The 21,919-nt window shown below is 36.5% G+C and overlaps 1 protein-coding gene across 3 annotated transcripts in view; it reads right to left on the bottom strand.

The window, feature by feature from the left end:
* The window catches only part of Ralgapa1 (Ral GTPase activating protein catalytic subunit alpha 1), a 230,518-nt gene that overhangs the window by 147,324 nt on the left and 61,275 nt on the right, over positions 1–21,919 (bottom strand). For all 3 annotated transcript variants that reach the window (XM_055608685.1, XM_055608684.1, XM_055608686.1), the window contains exons 11-16: positions 20,423–20,620; positions 15,187–15,321; positions 9,657–9,805; positions 3,930–4,059; positions 2,089–2,326; positions 769–930 (exon numbers count right to left, since the gene is read on the bottom strand). In XM_055608685.1, coding sequence (XP_055464660.1) covers positions 769–930; positions 2,089–2,326; positions 3,930–4,059; positions 9,657–9,805; positions 15,187–15,321; positions 20,423–20,620 — 1,012 coding nt within the window. The remainder of the gene's footprint in view (positions 1–768; positions 931–2,088; positions 2,327–3,929; positions 4,060–9,656; positions 9,806–15,186; positions 15,322–20,422; positions 20,621–21,919) is intronic.

The raw sequence follows: 21,919 nt of genomic DNA on the forward strand, positions 1-21,919 counted from the left end.
CACACACACACACACACACACACACACACACACACACACACACACACGTAATCTTTAATATAATGCCTAGAAAGCTTTGGTAAATTGTCCAATTTTACCTAGACATTCAGTAAGAAAAAGAGTAAGAAAGAGCTTAGGACATATGTCCTCATACTACCTTCCAGGAGTATTCTCTCTACGATAAGTCAGCCAAGTTATATGGCTTTGAGAGAAAAAAGAACAGTTGGTTCTACAGTCTGTTGTGTTGCCTTAAGCCTACAGTTGCTTCTCACAGTGTTCCTACATCCTTTTTTATATTATAGAAGTTACTTTATTTAAAAAAGAAAAAACAATATAGATTTCTTCTCGATCTCAGTTGCCTGCCAAAGGGCGTGAATGAATTCCTTGTTGCCCTGTTGGAAGTTTGTAAAGCCAGTAAAACTATGTAATTGTATTACTCAAAGTTTGCTACTATCTCCATGTTTGTGAGTATATTTACTTAATAAAAAGTATACTAGCTCATGCTTGAGTTGTACATTTTGAATCCAAGTTCTACTTTTTGAATTCCATAAAATGACAATTTGCAAACAAAGAAACCTCTGATAAAGTAAACTACATAAATGCAAGACTGCATATATTAAAAGCATAGAGGCTTATGAGCATGCTGTTGAGCTATAAGAATTGTGGCAGCAGGGAGGAAGTTTGTTTGCTATAAAAATTCCTAATTTCCTAAAAGAAAGCAAAATGTACACAGAGCAACAACTGTTTCCCATGGTGTAGAGTACATACCAACAGTTTTTTGCCGTACTATACTCCTTGCCTTTTCAGTTCCTGGGGAGCCCGTGGTCGTTGCACTTCTTTGTCTCATGGGTGCCTGGCCAGGCTGATCACGACTCCATCCTCTAGAAAATGACTTGTCAACTGAAACTTTCTGAAATTCATGTCCAACTCCTAGAAATGCAATATTAGTATGTAGAATATTGACTGCCTGATGGTTATCTTTCAGTTATCATGGATATGTTGTTGCAGATTCTAAAGGCTTCCTCACAATACACTGTAAAGTAACTATAGCCAGGTCTGGTGGTGCATACCTTTAATCCCACACTCGGGAGCCAGAGGCAGGCAGACTGCTGTGAGTTCAAGGCCAGCCTGGTCTACAAAGAGAGTCCAGGACAGCCAGAACTGTTACACAGAAAAACCCTGTCTCAAAAAACCAAAAAGAAAAATAAGTAATAATAACAATGATAAAAATGATAATAAATAACATAACTATAAAGATTTTTAAGCTTCATCATATGTAAAAATTATATTCAAAACTTAGGAAGATAAAATTATATTTTGTCTTCCACCACCAATAAATAATTATAATTCTCTAACACCTATGGATAAGAAATGAGCTGAAGGAAAGTCATCTTGTAGTGACAGTTTTTAACTTCTAAGTACCAATAATAGCCACTTGAGAAATAGTGTAGAAAAAGTTGTACGGGCATATACTTAACTATCATGGACAAACAAGTAAATATGAAACATGACTTAAATATAATTCCTAATATAAGCAACTCATTCTTAAAAATGTAAAATACTACACAAAGAACATGACAGAGATAAAATAATTGTGCTATGGCCCTCATCTCATTTTACTATTACACAAATATTATTTCACAACTAAAGAATGTTTACTTGTCGTTTAATAAAATGCATTCAAGAGAATTTTCCAAGTAATGCTTTATTATATCCTTTAAAAATAAAATGAAGTCATCCTTTCAGGTCTACTTAAAAATTACTTATACTAAAAAGTAATACATTTTATAAATTCTGATTTGGGTTAATAATTTAAAATAAAAGTTAAGATTGTATATTATTTAACTTCAGTTAAATATAAGATTGACCATAACATATGTAGAACAGTCTTTATCTTATTATTGTTAGTTTTAAGGTTAAAAAGATAGCACTGTATTTCTGTACTTCCCAGTTGGAAATGTGACGCCTCCAGAATAAATGAAAGGAGAGTCGAGAAGATGACCTGCCCTCAGCACTCCTTCTGGCTTCGTTTTCCCCTACTAAATTATTTAAACAAATTCCTATGGAGAATCTTTGAACAACTCTTACCTTTCCCTTTGTGCTTTTTTTGTTTCTGTTCACTCAGCTTATCCAAAGGCAAATCACTGAGATCCAAACTATACAAATTCCTAGCTAACACTTTAGTAAGTGTCTCCATGGTCAATGACCACTCAGTGGCCAGTTCTTCCCAATAGGTCAATGATGATAACACAGAAAGTAAGTCATCCCAGAGTTCTCGAGAGATGTACACATTTAGATTTGCTTTGATCCAGGCAACAATGAGAGTCTACAAAGACAAATATTTAGAAGTAACAATGAGATCTATTTGGTGTGTGACTTAAAAAAAAACTATTAAATTCTTTTTACCTAAAAGCAGAAAAAATTTAAATCATGTAATATCCATTACTACACGTTGCACAAATAACTCATGCAATTATTGCTACCTGATAAGAATTTCAGCTAAGTGACTACTGATTCCCAGTACTCAAAGAATACAAGACTGAACAGTAACTTTAATGCATAACTTCCATACTGCATTGTATAGCTAAGTAAAAGCTATGTAAAGAGATGCTTCCATATTATTTAGTGTTGACATTGAGTTTTTAAATGAAAAACTTCAAACTACTGATTTAATCCAAGATTAAAGATGGAAATGACTATGGAATTTGGAACTTTGCTTTACTACTACAAAGGGTGGGAGGGGTCCTAGAGATGTGCCTAATGAAACAACCTTCGAAAGCTATACGTAAAGTAAAGGTTACAACTAAATTTCATTTTAAAAACACAACAGCAGTTAAGAGTATTTTGTAATAAATCCAATTACAGTATCAAAAGCTTACTTTTAAGAAGGCAGAAAATACTCATTATCCAGTACCCTCTGAGGTTTTGTAATTGATACTAAAAATGTACCCTATTATTGAAGATATAAGTCACAAAATAAAGTTCTCAAAACTTTAATTCATGAATTTTGCTAAGGAATTATTACAAATTCACACATGAAATGTAAAGATAAAACAGAAGGGACTAATGACCTTTCATCCTCTCTCTAAATGTTTAAACTACCAAAAAGTTATTTTGCAGAACAAGCTAAATTTTGTCTTTCTACAGCTCCCATCACTGGGCTAGTTATGAAAATTGAAAATTTTCTGAAAGTTTAGCTAATACATGTTTCTGTTTTAAAAGTTAATTTATCACTAGCAGAAATTTTTATGTCAGAAATTAAGAACTAAAAAATGCCAATGTGAATGTTTATATTTATGGCCTTTATCTCTGACATTAAGAATCATTCTAAAGGGCTGGAGAGATGGCTCAGCCGTTAAAGGCTAGGCTCACAACCATAGATATAAGACTCATTCTAACTATGTAATTTTATTTAATATGTCATCATAAAAATATTTTCTACTTCAGAGTTCATGGTACGTTTAAAGTAAGCACATTACCTTCATGTTAAAGCCACCACTGACACTTCAATTCTAGAAGAGAACAACAGAACCTATGGCGCAGCCCAAGAATGCCTCTTGGCTATGTACTACAGTTTTATTACTACAGAACGAACTGAAAATGGCCTTCCTAATAATCCCTGGAATTCAGAAACTTCTACAACAATCAGACACTGTCCCTGTAGTCCTTTGACAGCTTTCTGAAAGCACCAGAATGCCACAAGAAGTAAAAAAAAAAAAACACCATTACTCCTCGTCATAGTTTTTTTCTTACTGTAGGTTGTGAATCTGTATGTATGTCTGTTATATAAGCAGCTTTTAGTTTAGCTCTATAAAACATCCTTTAACATGAGCAGGTTTCTGATTTAAAGCATTTTCCCTACTAACAAGCTCAGCTTCAATGAATCCTTTAAAAACAAACACATCTATCCACATATGTATTTTCATTGCCTGGAAAAGTGGTCCTGCAAGTCGACCTGCCAGGGTCATGTTTTTCTTCCCCTGGAACTGCAGAAAAGCTTGTGATGACATCTTCAGTACCGACTCTGTGACTCTGAGCAACACAAGCAGCATCTGTTCCCTTAAAAAAAGAAGATCCGTTAATGTTTCCTTCTTGCTTTGAGTTACTGATCAATTTTCATATTAATCTGTTGTAAAATAACATTATCACTGGAATAACTCAAATACTCATTCTTTGAAAGACTACCCAATTTCTAGAATCCTTTAAATATTAAAATTAAGGACTGCAGTTTGCCACACACATTGTATCAGGTGCACAGCTTGTGCTCATGTGGGACCTCTAACAGCAGGAGCAGGGGCTGGCTCTGATGCTGCTGCCTCCCTTTGGATGTCTTTCCCCTAACTAGCCCACCTTGTCTAGCTAGCCTCAATAGAAGAAGATTCGCCCTGTACTACTTGGAAAAAAAATTGAAGTTTGTAAGCCTTTATGAGACATTATAAAATCCTTTTAGGACATAATACCTTCAGGCACAAACTGTTTTATGGTTTTAATAAAACATTTAGAAAAGAAAAAAGGAAAAGATACTGTTTCCCTTCCTCCCAACTCCTTATTTGATTCTTGAGACAGGATCTCATGAAGCTTAGGCTGGCTCAACCTTCCTAATATAGTCAAGGATGACCTTCAACTCCTGATCCAAGATTCTATCTCTTAATGCTTACAGAAGCTTGCCACCATGTCCTTTCCTCCCTTTTAGTTTCAGTAATTTAAAAAAATTATTTATATATGTGTGTTTATCTGTGTGTGTGTGTGTGTGTGTGTGTGTGTGTGTGTGTGTGTATGCCATATATGTGCAGGCACCTGAGGAAGTTAGAAGAGGGCCTCTGATCTCCTGGAGCTGGAGTTACCAGCAGTTGTGGGCTCCCAATGTGGGAGCTAGGAATTGAAGTCAGGTCCTCTGGAAAGGCATAATGGGCTCTTAACTGCTCAGCCATCTCTCTAGCCCCATTCAACAATTTTTAAATTTTTTGTTCTATATGAGTATTAAAACCAGAACCAATTTTAACATTGTCCTCACATTAACTCTTTCTCCTCTATGCTTCCTACTAATATCATAAAGCTATACCTGCTATTTTAGGAACAAAATTGCCAACATATCAATAAATTAGGCTAATAGCAAGGCATAGTGGAATGCATTTGCAATTCTTGGGTGACTGAGGCAGGAGGTTGGAATACTTGGGACCAGTCTGCGATACACAGTAAGATCTTGTATCAAAAAAAAAAAAAAAAGAAAAGAAAAGAAAAAAAAAGAAAAGAAAAAGCAAACTGACAAGAGAATTTTACTTGAGTATAGAGCCAAGCTAGAGGCCAAGTCCCTATCAAGTCAACTTCTTAAGAGGCCATTTTGCAGTTTCTATCTAGGCACAGTTTTAAGGATAGTCACTGGAAGAAATGTAAATAAAGCATATTTTGGATATATGCCTAGGAGTGGTAGAGCTGGATCTTGAATATTCTCAAGTATACACCAAGGACATTTGCTCAACCATGTTCGCAGCGGCCAGAATCTGGAAACAACCCAGATGTCCCTCAACGAAGGAATGGATACAGAAATTGTGGTATGTTTACACAATGGAATACTACTCAGCAATTAAAAACAAGAAAATCATGAAATTTTCAGGCAAAAGTGGAAACTAGAAAAGATCATCCTGAGTGAGGTATTCCAGAAGCAGAAAGACACACATGGTATATACTCACTTATAAGTGGACATTAGACCTATAATATAGGATAAACATACTAAAATCTGTACACCTAAAGAAGCTAAGCAAGAAGGAGGACCCTGATTAAGATGATCAATCCTTACTCAGAAAGACAAACAGGATAGATATCAGAAGAGGGAGAAAACAGGGAACAGGACAGGAACCTACCACAGAGGGCCTCTGAAAAGACTCTACTGATCGAGTTATCAAAGCAGATGATGAAACTCATAGCCAAACTTTGGGCAGAGTGCAGGGAATCTTCTGAAAGAAGGGGGAGATAGAAAGACCTGGATAGGATAGATCTCTACCAGGAGAGCAACAGAACAAAAAAATCTGGGCATGGGGTCTTTTCTGAGACTGATACTCCAACCAAGGACCATGCATGGAGATAACTTAGAACCCCTGCACAGATGTAGCCCATGGCAGCTCAGTGTTCAAGTGGGTACCCTAGTAAGGGGAACAGGGACTGTCTCTGACAGGAACTCGGGCTCTTTGATCACCTCCCTCTGAGGGGGAAGCAGCCTTACCAGTCCACGGAGGAAGACAGTGCATCCAGTCCTGATGAGACCTGATAGACTAGAGTCAGAGGGAAGGGGAGGAGGACCTCCCCAATCAGTGGACTGGGGAAGGGGCAGGGGGAGAGAAGAGGGAAGGATGGCTGGATTGGGAAGGGCTGAGGGAGGGGGCTACAGGTAGGATACAAAGTGAATAAATTTTAATATAAATAAATAAATAGATAGATAGACACAAATAGGAATAAATGGGAATAAAAAAGTAGTAAGTTCCAGATCTAGATGCCATTTGAGGAGATGAAGTGAGTGCAGAACCAAAGAAGAGATTATCACTCAGAGTAAAAATATTTATGTACATACATACATACATGAGGTCTGGAGAGATAGTTAAAGAGAATTAGCTGTTCTTCCAGAGGATCCAGGTTCAATTCCCAGCATCCACATGGCAGCTCAACACTGCCTGTAACTCATCTTCTAGGAGATTTGACACCTTCATACAGATATAATTACAGGCATACCACCAATGTACATATAATAAAATAAATAAATCATTAAAAAAATCCTAGGGCTAGAGGTATAGCTCAGTAGCAGAGCATTTGCCTAGTGTGTGAAGCAATTCCCCATACCATTAAAAAAAGAAAAAAATAGCAAAAAAAAAAAACCAAAAAAACAAACATATCATTCAGAGAATAAAAATCTTAAGTGTCAATAACTGTATGAAATGAAAATCTAAGTACATATGACACAGTTTATAAATAAACCTCGTCTTATTTACAGCCCAACTTTAACTTACTCATGTGTTTGGTGACTCTTAAAATTCATAATACAAAAAGAATAACTTTGATCAAAAAAGAAAAAAATCTCATAAAATCACTGTTAAAATGTGGGTAATTGCCTTGGGTAGTATGACTTCAGCTTTAAAGACACTTAAAAGAACTATGGGGCTGGAGTAATGACTCATCAGTTGAGAGCATGGACTGTTCTTCCAGAGGACCCAGATTAGATTCCTAGCACCCAGACAGCAGGAGATCCAATATCTTCTTCTGCCTCTCCCAGCACTAGGCAAGCATGCAGTATACAGACACACATGCAGGCAAAATACTAAGATACAGAAAAATAAAATTTAAATTTTTTAAATTAAAAATATAAAATAAACTCTAAAATTGTGTTCCACATGGCAAGACTCTTGGCTCATCATTGATTCAGAACTTACAGGAAGAAAAAGAGTGCTTCAGTTTGGGATAGTTTTCTGTTTTTTGTTTTCTGGGCAAGTATAGCTGTATGTAGTCCAAGTGATCCTCAAATTTGCAATCCTCCTGCCTCTGCCTCTCAAGTACTAGATTATTAGTGTACACTTTTTTGAAATGAGAAAGACCGTAATTTAAACTCTGCTTATCATTCACCATGGGTTGTATAAACAAAGACCAGTCATAATCTCCTAATGACTAACTCAAGGAGACACATAGTCTACATGAAATTCTACATATACTTTTAGTGAAAAAAAAAAAAAGTTTTTTAAAATAAAGCCAAAGGGCTGGGAGACAGTCCAGCAGTGAAGAACACTCACTGCTCTTGCTAAGGAGATGGGTTCAATTCTCAGCACCCACATGGCAGCTCATAATCCTCTGTAATTCTGAGTCCAGGGGATCTGGAGAGGGAGGCCCTCTTCCGGCCTCCAGAGAAACCAGGCATGCATACAGTACAGCTACATGCATGTAGGCAAAACATTCATGCCATGCATATAAAAATGTTTAAAGCCATTTTCTCCAAAGTGGCAAAACAGAAATTAAGCATATCCTTCAACCAAGTGTTCTCGCTTTTGTTGTTGTTTTGTTTATCTGTTTTCTTGAGACAGGGTTTCTCTGTGTAGCCTTGGCTGTCCTGGAACCCCCTTTGTAGAGCATACTGGCTTTGAACTCAGAGAAATCCACTTGCCTCTATCTCCTAAGTGATGGAATCAAAGGTGTGTACGTATGTACCACTGCCTGCCTGTAATCCTATTTAAATAACTCTAAGGAAAAAAGAATGAATGCATATGAGTATGTTCACTATCCTCTACTCCCCTCACCCCAAAATAAAAATTACATGTTCACTAATAGATGTTGATTAGGTTAGTTACAGGCTTCTATTCCCAACTACTAAGGGAGCGAAGGCAGGAAAACTAAATTTAAGGCCTGTCTGCGCTACAGAGCAAGATCAAGATTAATGAGACCCTGTCTCAAAATCAGTGACTTGTGGTAGCTTACAGTTGTAATCCTAGCACTCAGGAGGCTAAGGTAGGAGAGTTAAGAGTTCCAGGCCCAGCCTGGGCTATTAGATAGCAAAGCTGGCTCTCAAAAGAAAACAAACAAACAAATAACCTCAAAGCAAATAAAAACTAAAACCTAAAAGAACCCAAGGATATAGCTGTTAGTTGTGTGGCAGAAAACTTCTTAGCATGTGCAAGGCTATAATCAAATACCTAATACTGAAAATATAACATAAAATTATGCCTCACATGCTATATAATTATGCAATTGTGTGATTTAATGAGTCAAATGTTTACAAAACAAGAAACACCTCAAGAGAATAGTCTATATTTATACCTTACACTTTCTTTTTTATTTTTAAGTTGGCTGTAACCATTTATTACTCTAACACAAGCTACAGAACTCTCATTCTTCAAAGTTCTACTTTTCCATTTTATTTACCAAGTATCTAAAGAACTAAGAATACATAATGTATTACATTAAATAAAGTAAGCAATACAAAATTAGGGCAACTTTTATTATTCTTGGTGGTGGCTCCAATTCAGTTGAGTAAACTGACACTAATAAATAATTTAAGAATCAAGATTATCTTGAAAAGAACTAGACAAAGATACCTATCTGGTACAAGGTAAAGTAAGGAAAAATACGTAAAAAGGAAATACAGAAAGAATAGGATGACTCCAAATAGCTTTGGTGAGCACAGAAAAAGACTGTGGATATTCTAAAGTAAAATTCAGGATATGCTAAGGAAAAGGCAATTTGACAGTTCTGGGAAGCAGCAAGATGTAGGTTAGACAGGCCAAAAGTGCATAGGGAAAAGAACAAAGAGGCCTGAAAGCAGGGACAATGAAGGCCAAAGTAAAGAAATAGGTTTTAATAGTTCAATCATCTAATAACATCTTCAACTGCCACACAGGCAAAACATAATTTCTCTGTATAAGCAGAAATGTGTGCATTCATTCCTGGAAGAAAGAGGTGACAATTTTGCCTACTCTAGGCAGTCCAAAGGGTCTTATAGAAGTTAATAAGGATGTCTAAAATAAAATAAGACAGTCTACGGTCACCATGATCACTATATAAATATTTGTATTCATTCAGTAATAGCAGCCCTTCAGTTTGTAATGCACCCTATTCACAGATGCTACTCCTTGAAAATCCAACTATACTTATGCAGAGAATAATAACTATAAAGAATTATTACCAGGTCTTTTTGTCCATTGATACTTGCACAACCATGTATCGATAAATATTAAGAATACGTTTACACATATCTGTGTGTTCATCCAAAAGATTTTTTATTTCATTTGCAGGTTCAAGAAGAAATATGTTTGATGAGTTTATAATGAACACCTGTAATAGGAGAAATCATTAATTATTCATAATGAAATTTCAATGGTAGAGTCCCCATTTTGTGTGTTCTTTAAGACAGGCTCTCAGTCTGTAACCCTGGCCTGAACCTCACTGTGTAGACCAGGACAAGCTGAAACCTGTTACAATCCTGTTGCTCTTGCCTCTCAAGTGCTGTGACTGTAGGCATGAGCTACCACATCAGGCTCAATAGTGGCTCACACACTACACACACACAGAAGGAGGGGAGGAGAGGGGGAGAAGGGCAGAGGAATTTTAAATTACCATGGTTTAGTTAATACTGCCAAAGAAATAGAATGGATCCACACATATGCTTGCAAAGTGAGAACTTTATAAGTATAACCATGGACAATAGTTAAGAACAAAAAGCTTACTGTAAAAGATAATAACTACACCAGAAAAGTTTTTCTTTAAATTGTATGAACAAAACCATTTCCTTCCTTTATTTTTATCTGTGTACATCTGTTCTTGTAAGAACAGCCTATATAAAAGGCTATATTGGCTGCCTCTGTCATAAACTCAGTTGCCTGCGCTTTGATCTCTTCCCCTTGGCAATGGGGCCTTTCCAGGCCACAGAGGAAGAAGATCCAGGTAGTCCTGATGAGACTTGATAAGCTAGGGTCAGATGGCAAAGGAGGACTCCCCCCCACCCCCCGCCAAGATAATGCAATAAATCTCTGAAACTGTAAGCCAGCCCCAATTAAATGTTTCCTTTATAAGAATTACAGTGGTCATGGTGCCTCTTCACAGCAATAGAACCCCTAACTAAGACAGAAGTTGGTACCAGGGACTGGGATGTTGCTGTGATAGGCCTGACCGTGACTTTGTTCATAGGAATGTAGACTTTGGGACTTTGGCTGTGAAAAGCAGCTAAATGCGATAAGCTCAGCTTAGTGGGTCATACTATTAGGAGCATGGAAGACAGTGGTGCTGAGAAGAGTTCTGGATTAGTTGTGTTGGAAAAAAAAAAACCAAACAGAAAACCTTTCAAAACAGCCTACTATTGACTCTGTTGTATGATTATTAGTGTTTATTCTTATGAAGAACTATAATGAAAAGGAATAAGCTGAACAAGGAAAAATACAAAATATACAGTTCAAAAAGGGGGGGCACTAGGAAATGGAATGGAGCTAAATCCTGTACTTAAGGAGATCAACTGATTAATGAGAAGCATAATGTTAAATGAAACAAAGGGAACGGTGACCTCAGGGCAAGATCCCATCCAGCTAAACTTCCAACTTGTGAAAAGAAATTTTTTAAAAAGCCTAGAGCCAGATGTAGTAAGCCAGCCTGGTCTAAGAGCAAGTTCCAGGACAACCAAGCTTAGGCAGTGAGGGAAACCATCAAAAAAGGAAAGCTGGCGATGAGGTAACTGAATAAGGGGGCGATGTACCAACCCAGCAAGTAGCAGAACCTGGCAGCTTTGGCCATGTGGTTCTGGCTTTAGTGTCAATGATACAAGAAAGAGATTATCGATTCTCCCTCCACAGCTAAGGAAAGCAGCTGAGGTCAGGCAGTATTAGGGATGTCTCTGCATGGAGGCTTTGAGAGTCCACTGTGTAAAGCTCTGAAGGTGAGCCTGGATTGCCTTGGAGACTCCAAGATGTTGGAGATTCCAGAATCATGGGATACCGACCAAGGAGAGCTACTAACAGGGAGTGAAATAAGCCCAAGAAAAAGAAGTATGTTGTAGTCAACAAAGCTAAAAGTAGTTGGAGATCTGAAGAGTGTTTTGACATCAGACATGGAGAAGCAGAGTTTGGAGTTAGCCTAGCTGGTTTCTGGTCTTGCCTTGGTCCAGTGTTTCCTCCCTATGTTCCCTTTCCAACCTTTTGGAATGGTTATATATATCTGTGCATTGTATCTGAGAAATATGTAACCTGCGTTTTGATTTTGATTTTTATAGGGGATTGCAGTTAGGAGACTGATGAGTCTCTTTTTAAAAAAATTATTATTTACACAATATTCTGTCTGTATACCAGAGCGTACTATAGATGGTTATGGGCCACCAAGTGGTTGCTGGGAAATGAACTCAGGACCTTTGGAAGAACAGCGAGTGTTTCTTAACGTCTGAGCCATCTCTCCAGCCCCTGCATGAGTCTCTTAAGAGACTTTGAACGTTGGATTTTTAAACAGTCTATGATGGACTATGGGGACTTTTGAAGTTAGACTATATGCATTTTGCATTACAATATGGCTACAGCTTATGGGGACCAGGGAGTGAAATCTGGTGGACCAAATAAAAATGGCCTTTTAGGTCCACAGGAAGTGACTCTTCACAGCAATAGCAAACCTAACTAACATAGACATAGACTAAAAAAAAAAAAAAAAACCACACACACAAGAGTCAAGTTGCAAACATTGACTTAAGAAATTTTAAAAGATGCATATATGAATACATGAAAGAAACTGAGCTGGTACTCTAGGCCTCCCTGATTCATCCCCCAACAGCAAATGGGTCTAGAAAACTAGCTTGAGCAGTCTTGCTCCACCTTCATGGGAGATGATCAATATCTCTGTTCAGATGCAAAAGAAATCCACCCAATTCACTAAACAAAAATATAATGTTGTTAGTAAGAACTGTATTTAAGTAAAACTAAATAGAAGTCTAATATCTCTTGTGGACATATATATATTAAAATCTTAAAATATTAATAATCCAAGCAGAATAAAATACATTATTTTATCATGAAGAACAGTTTACTCCAGAAATGTAAAGATGTCTTAATGTAGAAAAATCTAGTGCTACCCCCTCTCTCTCAATGAAATAAAATAGAAAATAAAAGTATGCTCATTTCAATATACACAGGAAAAGTATTTGGCATTAATTCATTACTTTAAAAGGTTAAACTAAGAAAAAGCAGAAAATATACACAGGAAAAGTATTTGGCATTAATTCATTACTTTAAAAGGTTAAACTAAGAAAAAGCAGAAAAGACCATAATGCACATACAAGCATTTACAAAAAGTCTACCAAGTGTATATACAGAGCAAGAGCACTTGAGAAGCGCCAACAGAAACAAGAGTAAAGGGTGTGCTCTTTCCCACAAGAAGTATGACTCTGCAAGGATGGGCATAGAGCAGGGTTTGTACAAAGGAAATGGAAATGGGAACTGACGTAGCTATATTATGATCTCAAACAGCAAAAGTGCTCTCGATCACCTCAATATCCTAGGAGTCCAGTAAGCAACAAAAGGAGGGCAGTAAAAACAGTTATATAGCAGTCTGAAAAAGAAAACGTCCAGACACAAGTAAAAGCAAGTTCAAAGGCGAGAGCTTGCCTTGCATGTTGGAGGAGTAGTAACTGTAGAATGAAGTGAGTCAGGGGACAGCCAAGGCATGAAGAACAGAATTCTCCCCATTATCAACAGAGGGAGAAGATGTGCTCCTTTATCTTTTACAGGTCAAAGCATAAAGCACAATTTAAAGGAGAGAATAGGAATATATTTATATGTAAAACAAACCCAAACTTTTTAAGAGATATTAAATAGTTTACCTTTAACATTCTCAATTTGCAATTACTTTGTGGACCAGTGTGTGACGTACTCTGGACAGCAATGATGTAAATAAAGCCTTGTGGACAGTAATGAAGACCTGATTTGCTGCTTAGTGATAATGGAGCACAGAAATGTAGTGAACAGCGAAAAATATATGATCTGACTTCTGTTTACAGAATTCCTTTGCCCAGCACTGAGAACAGGTTAGGGAACAAGAGAAAAAAACAGACTAGGAGTTTGCTGTAATGCACACAATGTGAAGGTTTAGTAAAGTCTGTGAGTGTTAAGCAGTAGAAGAGTCTATATACATTCTGAAGACAGAGCCAAGACAAGAAATAATATGCCCTGGAAAATTAGAAGAGAGAGAGGGAGGGAGGGAGGGAGAAAGGGAGGAAGGGAGGAAGGGAGGAAGGGAGGAAGGGAGGAAGGGAGGAAGGGAGGAAGGGAGGAAGGAAGGAAGGAAGGAAGGAAGGAAGGAAGGAAGGAAGGAAGGAAGGAAAACAAAGCAAAACTTGATTTTTGATTTAAAAAGATAAATGTTAAAATTAACTTTGACAAAAAGAAAAAAAAAGAAGTGGCAGGATGCTTAAGCAGCATTCCTGGGGCCTCAGATTCTATCTGAAGAAACATAAACAGAAAAGCAGAAAAATAAAGGGAAGGAAAAGGAGAAAAGAAAGGAGTTCCTTATAAAGGAGTTTTGGCAAATCCTTCAAAAGGACAAACACTAATAATACAGTGGTAGGAAGGCATGATACAGGAGACAGCAATTCAGATGAGATGTGCAGATGGAGACTCGGGAAGTACTGTGGTCATCTTTGTGTACACTGTTTAAAGGTTGTCTCTATATTATTCAAACACTCATTTCTGTGCCAGCCAGGAGCTGAGTACACGCTGAACTACATATTATTATCCTATGGCTGAATCATATTTTGTAAACACTCCCTCCAACACCTTCTGAATGACTTAAAAAGAGCTGAACAGCCTATAGCAAAGACAGGAGAGGAAGGCAGGACTTTCAGCAGAGACGGACTCTAGGAAAAAATCTGGGGTGCAGAAAAAAGTCACCAGCCCGACGCAGCACTGAGAGACTAAGGAAAGGCAACATGCCACATGGCAGAATGTAGTTTACTATAAAGGGGTTAATTTAAGACCTAGTTGAGGAACAAGCCAAAGCTAAGGCCAAGCTTACACAACTAATAAAAAGTCTCTATGTCATTAGTCCATCTGCTAGCAGTCTCAAAGAAAGTCCAATTGCAACTGGCCCCAAACATTGATATTTGTGAATTCCTACTTCTGCACATCCACCTATGAGTTATCATATCATAATTCTTCACTGTCTATAAAAGATGTGACATGTTCTGTTTTTAAAAATCGTGATGCTAGTGCATTGGTTTAGCTGGCAAAGGCCCTTGCTGCCAAGCCTGATGTCTCAAGCCTGATCTCTGGAACCACAAAGCAGGAGAGAATACACTCCATCAAGTTGTTTTGTGACCTCCACAAGCCAAGTACAAAGCCACCTCCCCCACCACACTAAATGTAAAAACAAAACCAGTTATATTTTCCTAATTAAATTTACTTTTGCTTTATTTGTCTTGAATTTGAGCATCTTTTCTCAACTATGAACTAAGTTCAATCTTTGTCAGTATGTATTTTATAAAAAACAAATATGGTACAATGACAATGCAAAGATGTGAATATATGAAAACCCAAACTATGAGCATTTGAAATATTTGATGAGTGTTTTGTTTTTGTTTTTTAAGCTAAAGGGCTAAATACGTAGCACACTGGTAGAGAACTTGCCTAGCATGCCACAAGGTTTCAATCCCAGGAACTATAAACACACACACAAGCAATTAAGTTACCCACCTGCAAAACTGCCTGAGTACCAGCTTGAATATTTTGTTCTGTGGCTTCTTCAGAGACATGAAAAGCGTCTTGGTAGGAACCATTTTTTGTCCAACTAGAATTTCGAACGTGCTCAGAAATATTGGTCCCATTTTCCTGAAGCAAAATATTTTATTTTTAATATTTCATCAATAAGAATGCTGCAATGAGTCAGCAAACATAAAATTCTATGAAATTATTGGAGTCCATTACTAAACTGTTTATTTCCCTCAGAAGAGATTATTATAGGGGCCTAGAGAGAAGATTCAGTGGTTAAGAGCACTTGCTGCTCTTCCAGAGGACCTGAATTCAGTGCTCAGCACCAACATCAACCGGCTCATAACTGTCTGTAACTCCAGCTCCACTGGAGTCTAATGACTCTGAGGCTGCCTGCACTCATGCACATACTAACCTGAAGAAACACAGACCTACATAACTCAAGGTAATAAAAATCTTAAAAAAGAAATCAAAAGATAAAGATATTTTAACTTATTACACAAGTAATACATAAGAAATTCTTACTAAGATAAACAAAGTAAAAAATTATGATAATGACTAGCCAGAGTTAAAATCAATTCAGATATGGAGTCATTTTTCTGTGCATACTCTCAAATATTCAACAATTGTATTACACTATTCACAGCTTTGTAAAAGACTAATTCTGTTCTACATTAAATGGAAAAAAAAAGATTCTTAAGAACAGTAACATTCTTATAACTATAATTTTAAAAATAATAAACAAGAACAAAAAAAAAAAAAACCACTGTTCAAGCAATTACTGCAGAAGCTTTCTGCCTGGCTTCAGCGCTATTACATATTACAGACTACAAGTTCCAGCGTGTAAAAGCCTGCTTTATGGTGCTGTGGGCTGTGTGCACAAGTGTGTACAGGCACTTGTACCCATGTGTGCTTACGTGGATACTTGATCCCTTCAGCTACTGCTGCTTCATTAACATTCCTCCTTTTCTCTTTCCCTCCCTGATAGGGTCTCATTCTATAGCCCAGCCTGACCTTGAACTGTCAACAATTTTTCTGCTGCAGTCTCCCAAGAGCTAGAATTACAGGTGTAAGCCACTATGTCAACTCCTACCCCTCAGTGGTAGGACTCTAACTCAGGGCATTCCATATGCTATGCAAGCACTCTACCACAGTAACATTCCCAGCCCTTTGTCACCAATATTTGCAAAGAGCTGCACTCTTACAGCTTGCATAGAGTTATACCTACAACATACAGGGAGTTTTGTCCAATACTGTCATAGTTAGAAACTGGACTAGGAACTCACTCTGTGGAGCCAATGCAACACCCCATGTGCCCAGCCTTTCGTTTGGGCTCTATATTTCTATGATAATATGTCTTCTAAAGTCTTCCCAAATGACCTGCAAGTATAAAGATTCTTATCCACAAACTCCCCATTTCTACTTACTCTACTTACTCTACTTACTCCAGCCATCTTAGTCATCAACAACAAATTTGCACTTTTATTTCCAGCCTTCCAAGAATGGCAATTACACTTGTAAAAGAAGGCAACTTAGGACAGCTCCTCATTCCTCATCTCTCTCAGCCAATTAATCATCAAGGTACGAAGACTTTTACAAACAAAGAAACAACACATGCATGTGCTCTCTTAACTCATTTGCAACTGCCACTATTCTATTTCAGATACTCCCTATATCACTCTGGACTTTGCTAGCACTTCCTATCTGGCCTGCTTGACCCAGACTTGATCTTGTACAAGCCTTTCTACAGTATTTAACTATTCATGTTCCTTTCAAAGGTTTTCTAAAGTCTGGAAAGTAATCAAAGTGTACTGAACATGTCACAAGTTATTGAGCAGAGCCTCATACATCCTATCACTCTGTCCTAACTATTCTAACCTCAAGGCAGAGAAAAGTATTTTCACCGCCCTTTACAACTTTTTGGATGCTTCATACTGTCTTACCACCTCCAGGCAGAATATAAAGTGTTCTCTTTCATGTTCTAGGACCACAGTAAGAACAGTTTTATGATACATACTTTGCTTTAGAGGACATCCTAAACATTCTGGGGATACTTTATTGGAAAATACCACTGGGATTTAATGTGATGAGCTAGGAAATGTCTAATGTCCTACAAGGTGCATGAAGGTATTCAACACTCACAGAAAAAGAGCCGAATCTCTTCCAAACATGCTAAATGCTATGTGAAATAAATTCATAATTATACAAATATATAATTTACTTTAATTATAACAACAAAATTTTAAACAACTACAACATATACTGAACTTATCAGATGTCAATCAATGAATGATTATATCGTTTGGGTTAATAACCTTACAGGAGCTACTGGCATTTTGAAAATTCACACTGCTAATGGCAATATTGATGTGAATAACAAACATGAGATGAACCTATCGATCCATCTCTATTATCAACTCACCTTTCCCCATTCCATTCATTCCTTCTTTCTATTTGTTTTTTGCATGTGTTTCTGTGTGTCTGTGGTTTTGTTTGCTTGTTTGTTTTTGCTATTGTTGAGGCAGGGTCTCACCATGATTGGCCTGTTTTTAAATCTGTACGTACTTTATTCTAATCCTATGTAAATGATGCAGCATAGGGTCAGTGTACATAGGCACAGTATAACTAAAAGGGTTGTGGAAAATACATCATTTAGACTGGTGGGTACATTTTCTATCATAATTGAAATATTTGCTATTTTTTACTAATACTTAATAGTACTATGAATTCTTTTTCACAAGTTACATGATTCACTTTATATATTTTGCTGGGCGTGGCAGTAATATTTGTAATCCCAGTGCTTGCAAAATAGAGACAGGATGACCAAAAGTCTAAGATCACCCTAGGTTATTGAGTGAGACTGATGCCAGTCTGGAATACATGCGAACCTATCTCAAAACAAAACCAAAATAATTTCTATATTACAAGTACATTTGGCTTTTTATCTTTATTTACTTACTCTGCGGCAGTTGGAGGTTGAACCCAAGGCTCCATGCATGCTAGTCATGCTTCTCCCATTCTCAGTAATACTACCTATACAGAGGGTCAATCAAAACACTAAGCCAAGACTGACAGTGTGAGGCCAGTATGAGATTCTCTAGGCAGATGCGGCATAAATTTCCCTACCCACAATCCCTTCCTCAATTAATCCACTAGAACCGCCCTATTCATTCCTGTGTTTCTACCCTGATTAACTGCTAAGGTAAAATTAACTGCTAAAGTAAAAAAATACTACCCCGAAGGCTCCTCTTCTGATTCAAAGAACACTGCACTGTGGGAAAGCAAACCTGATTTTAAAAGCTACTTTTATACTCCTCTAATGACTTGGTTACTGCTCCTATTGAGTCTGCCATCTCATAAGGGTTGAACAATCAAAAGATGAGAATCTGCTTAGGTCTAAGAATAAATAAACTCAGTGGGCCAGGAGTACAGCTATACCCCAAATTCTGGCTTTCTTAAACCAGCAATGTATTTTATCATGTCAGGAAATTTTGAATTCTGCAGTTAGCTCTAATGCAAAAGATCTAGAGAAGAACTCAAAACATTCTGGTTTGTGTTGGGTAGTCATTCATAGCAGAAGCAGGCAATATTTCAAGAAAAGGAGGAACAATAATTTGACAATCAACATAATTTTGATTTGGTACCTGTTTAAAATATGATAGCATTTACCTCTTCTACACACCCTATCTTCTTAATCATGGGTTGCAAAAATGAATATGGAATAAATGAACAATTTCTCAACAGAATAGTGTCTGAATTACAACAGAAAATTAGAATCAAATGCATCATGAAGTTGAGCTGTTTCTGGCACACTGGCCTGTGCTGCATTTCATGACTGGACTACAGTCCTGGCTCTGAATATACAACATACACAAAACATCAATGAATGTTGATCAGATTCAAGACTACAATATTTATGAACTGCTGTGGTTTTTTTCTAGACAATCAAAATTTCCTGCTCTTAGAAAATATACTGGCATAATTATGGAAAACAAAACAATATCTTCATATTGCCATTCCCCAGCATGAAAGCATCAAATTAGTATTTTTTTTGATCAAACTGTGTCAGAATGTTTGATTTTTAAAAATTATTGTTAAGCTGCTGACTTCAGTAGCATTTTAAAAAATGACTTTTAAGATAGAATTTTAAGATACACATTAAGATAGAATTTCCAACAATTTTCTAAATGGTCTTAAAGATACTTTCAACATTTTGCACTACATATTTATATAAACTAATACAATTAGCATTTATGATTATAAAATAAAAATACCAATATTAAAAATGCTAAACATGCTCAAATCAATCAACACTAAATACTCATCCAAGTCTTTTTTTCTTTATGTAAAAATCAGTTTTCATATCCATTTCATTAGTGTGTAAATTTGGTTTTGTCTATACCAAGTGGTAAAATTATATATCAAAAACTGTTTGAAAATAAGTTTCTTTATGAATTATTATTGATGAATGATTCACATTTTTTGAAACTATGTAGCACTGGCTGGCCTGGAACTTCCTACATAGACCAGACTAGCTCAAGTTCACAGAGATCTGCCTTCCAAGTCCTGGGACTAAAAGTGTGAGTCACCTTATTTACCCAGATATCTTTTTTATACACTGATATATACAGGGTTGTATAAAAATTTATTGGATAAAAAAGCTATCAGTGGGGCTGGAAAGATGGCTCAGTGGTTAAGAGCACAGTCTGCTCTTCCAAAAGACCCAGGGTTCAATTCCCAGCAACTACATGGCAGCTCACAACTGTCTGTAACCTCAATTCTAAGGGACCTGACACCGTCACACAAATGCACGTAAAATAAAATTAAATAAATTAAAAAAAATTATCAGTGGAAAAGGCTTACTGACCGCTGATCTACACAACATAAGCTCAATGTTGTTGTTGTTATTTGTTTTTAAATTATGACAGGAAAATAAAATAAAATAAAATTGTGACTGACAGAGCCTTGCAAAAGAGTGCTGACGTATGCATGGTGATTTAAAATGAAAAATATTCTGAAAGATCTATCTTCTTAAACATATTCATAAACACATTATACTTTTGAAAAATTACTGAACTTAACATTAGAACATATAATTTGACACATTCCACACACCCATTCTCTCTCTTCTCTCTCTCACGTACGCATGCATGCATACACACACATAAAACACCTTTTAAAAAACAGGAAGAAAAGGTCCATATCTATCTTATAAGCTTACCTCTTCTCTTTTTTCTCCATCTTCTATTGGAGTGTCACGGTCTGTGACACTTTCACTGCGAGGTACATCTGAAGAAGTGATCACAACTTCTTCAGGCTCTTGCATAAACAAAGGTTTTTCCTCTTGTTGAATCCATTCTTGGTACACTTTCACCACTTTTCGCATAGCTGCTGCTTCACAAATTGGTAATAAAAATGCCTAGTAAATAAAAAAATAATAATACCTTTTCTTTTGCCACCAATATACTAATATACTTTTCATCTCACACAATAGAGGATTAAAAACAATTTCACAACTTAATCAGTTCATTAACTATTAATCAACTCATAGACAGTTTTTATGCACCAAATATTTCGTAAACACCTTGAAAGAGAAATACAGGGATAACCATTTAAAAAGAAGGAACAAAGATTTTTTTTTAATTATATTACTTCTGAATGGTAATATTCTTTGTTTCATGAAACTTTACTCTTACAGAGTTCAATACAAATATAACGTCTAATAATAAGCAATATCTCATAACTTACATTTATTCCTGTTTTGAGAATTACTACTATTACAATGCTTCCATAAAAAATTTACTACAGATGAAGAATATAGATAGCTGAATAAGATAAAAATGGTAATCTGAGGTATGAAAAAAGAATTTAACCAAATAATACTGAAGAAAAATCCATATGAATTGCTAGAAAGGAAAAATATTAAATCATATTAAAAGTTCTATGCAATGTCTCACCAAATAAATGGATGCAGGAGAAAAAAAATATCGAAACTTAAAGACAATATGGAAGGCCTGGAACAACCCAGCAACGGCAAAGTTAAGGTAATAAAAATGTACATGTGAGAATTTCAAGATATGTGACATATGACAAGACCAAGTCTAAAGATCAGAGAACGTTTTCATTTTAAAGACACTGAAAACATTTCAAAATAATCAAAACGGAATATTTTGATTAGAGTAGAGTTAAGAAAGAGATACTCATCCATCTCAGGGATCAAACTCAGGTTTATCAAACTTGGTGGCAGGAGTTTTAACCTACTGATCCATCTCACCATACCATGAAACTTCAATGAAAAATTTAAAATACTACAGAAGAAATCTGAGGAAAACACTATGATGGAAAGATCTTCCATGCTCATGGATCAGAAGAATCCTATTCTGAAAATGACCAGCCTACCAAAAGGAACTTAACATTGTCCTTCACAGAAATAGAGAACGTTCAAATTCATATGGAAGCACAAAAGACCCCAGACAGCTAAAGCAATCCTGAGCTAAAAGAATGCCTACCTTCAAATTACTATTGTAGGTTATAGTAATAAAAACAGTATGGATCTGGCGGGAAAACAAGCAAGCAGATACAATGGGATAAAATACATGACTCATATATTAGCTTACACAGCTGCTGTCACACTGCTTTTGATGAAGATGTCAAAAAAAAAAAAAAAAAGCCAGGCGTTGGTGGCACACACCTTTAATCCCAGCGCTCAGGAGAAAGA

Source organism: Psammomys obesus, unplaced genomic scaffold, assembly GCF_907164565.1.
Source record: "Psammomys obesus unplaced genomic scaffold, mPsaObe1.curated_primary_1811, whole genome shotgun sequence".
Classification (NCBI taxonomy): Eukaryota; Metazoa; Chordata; class Mammalia; order Rodentia; family Muridae; genus Psammomys; species Psammomys obesus.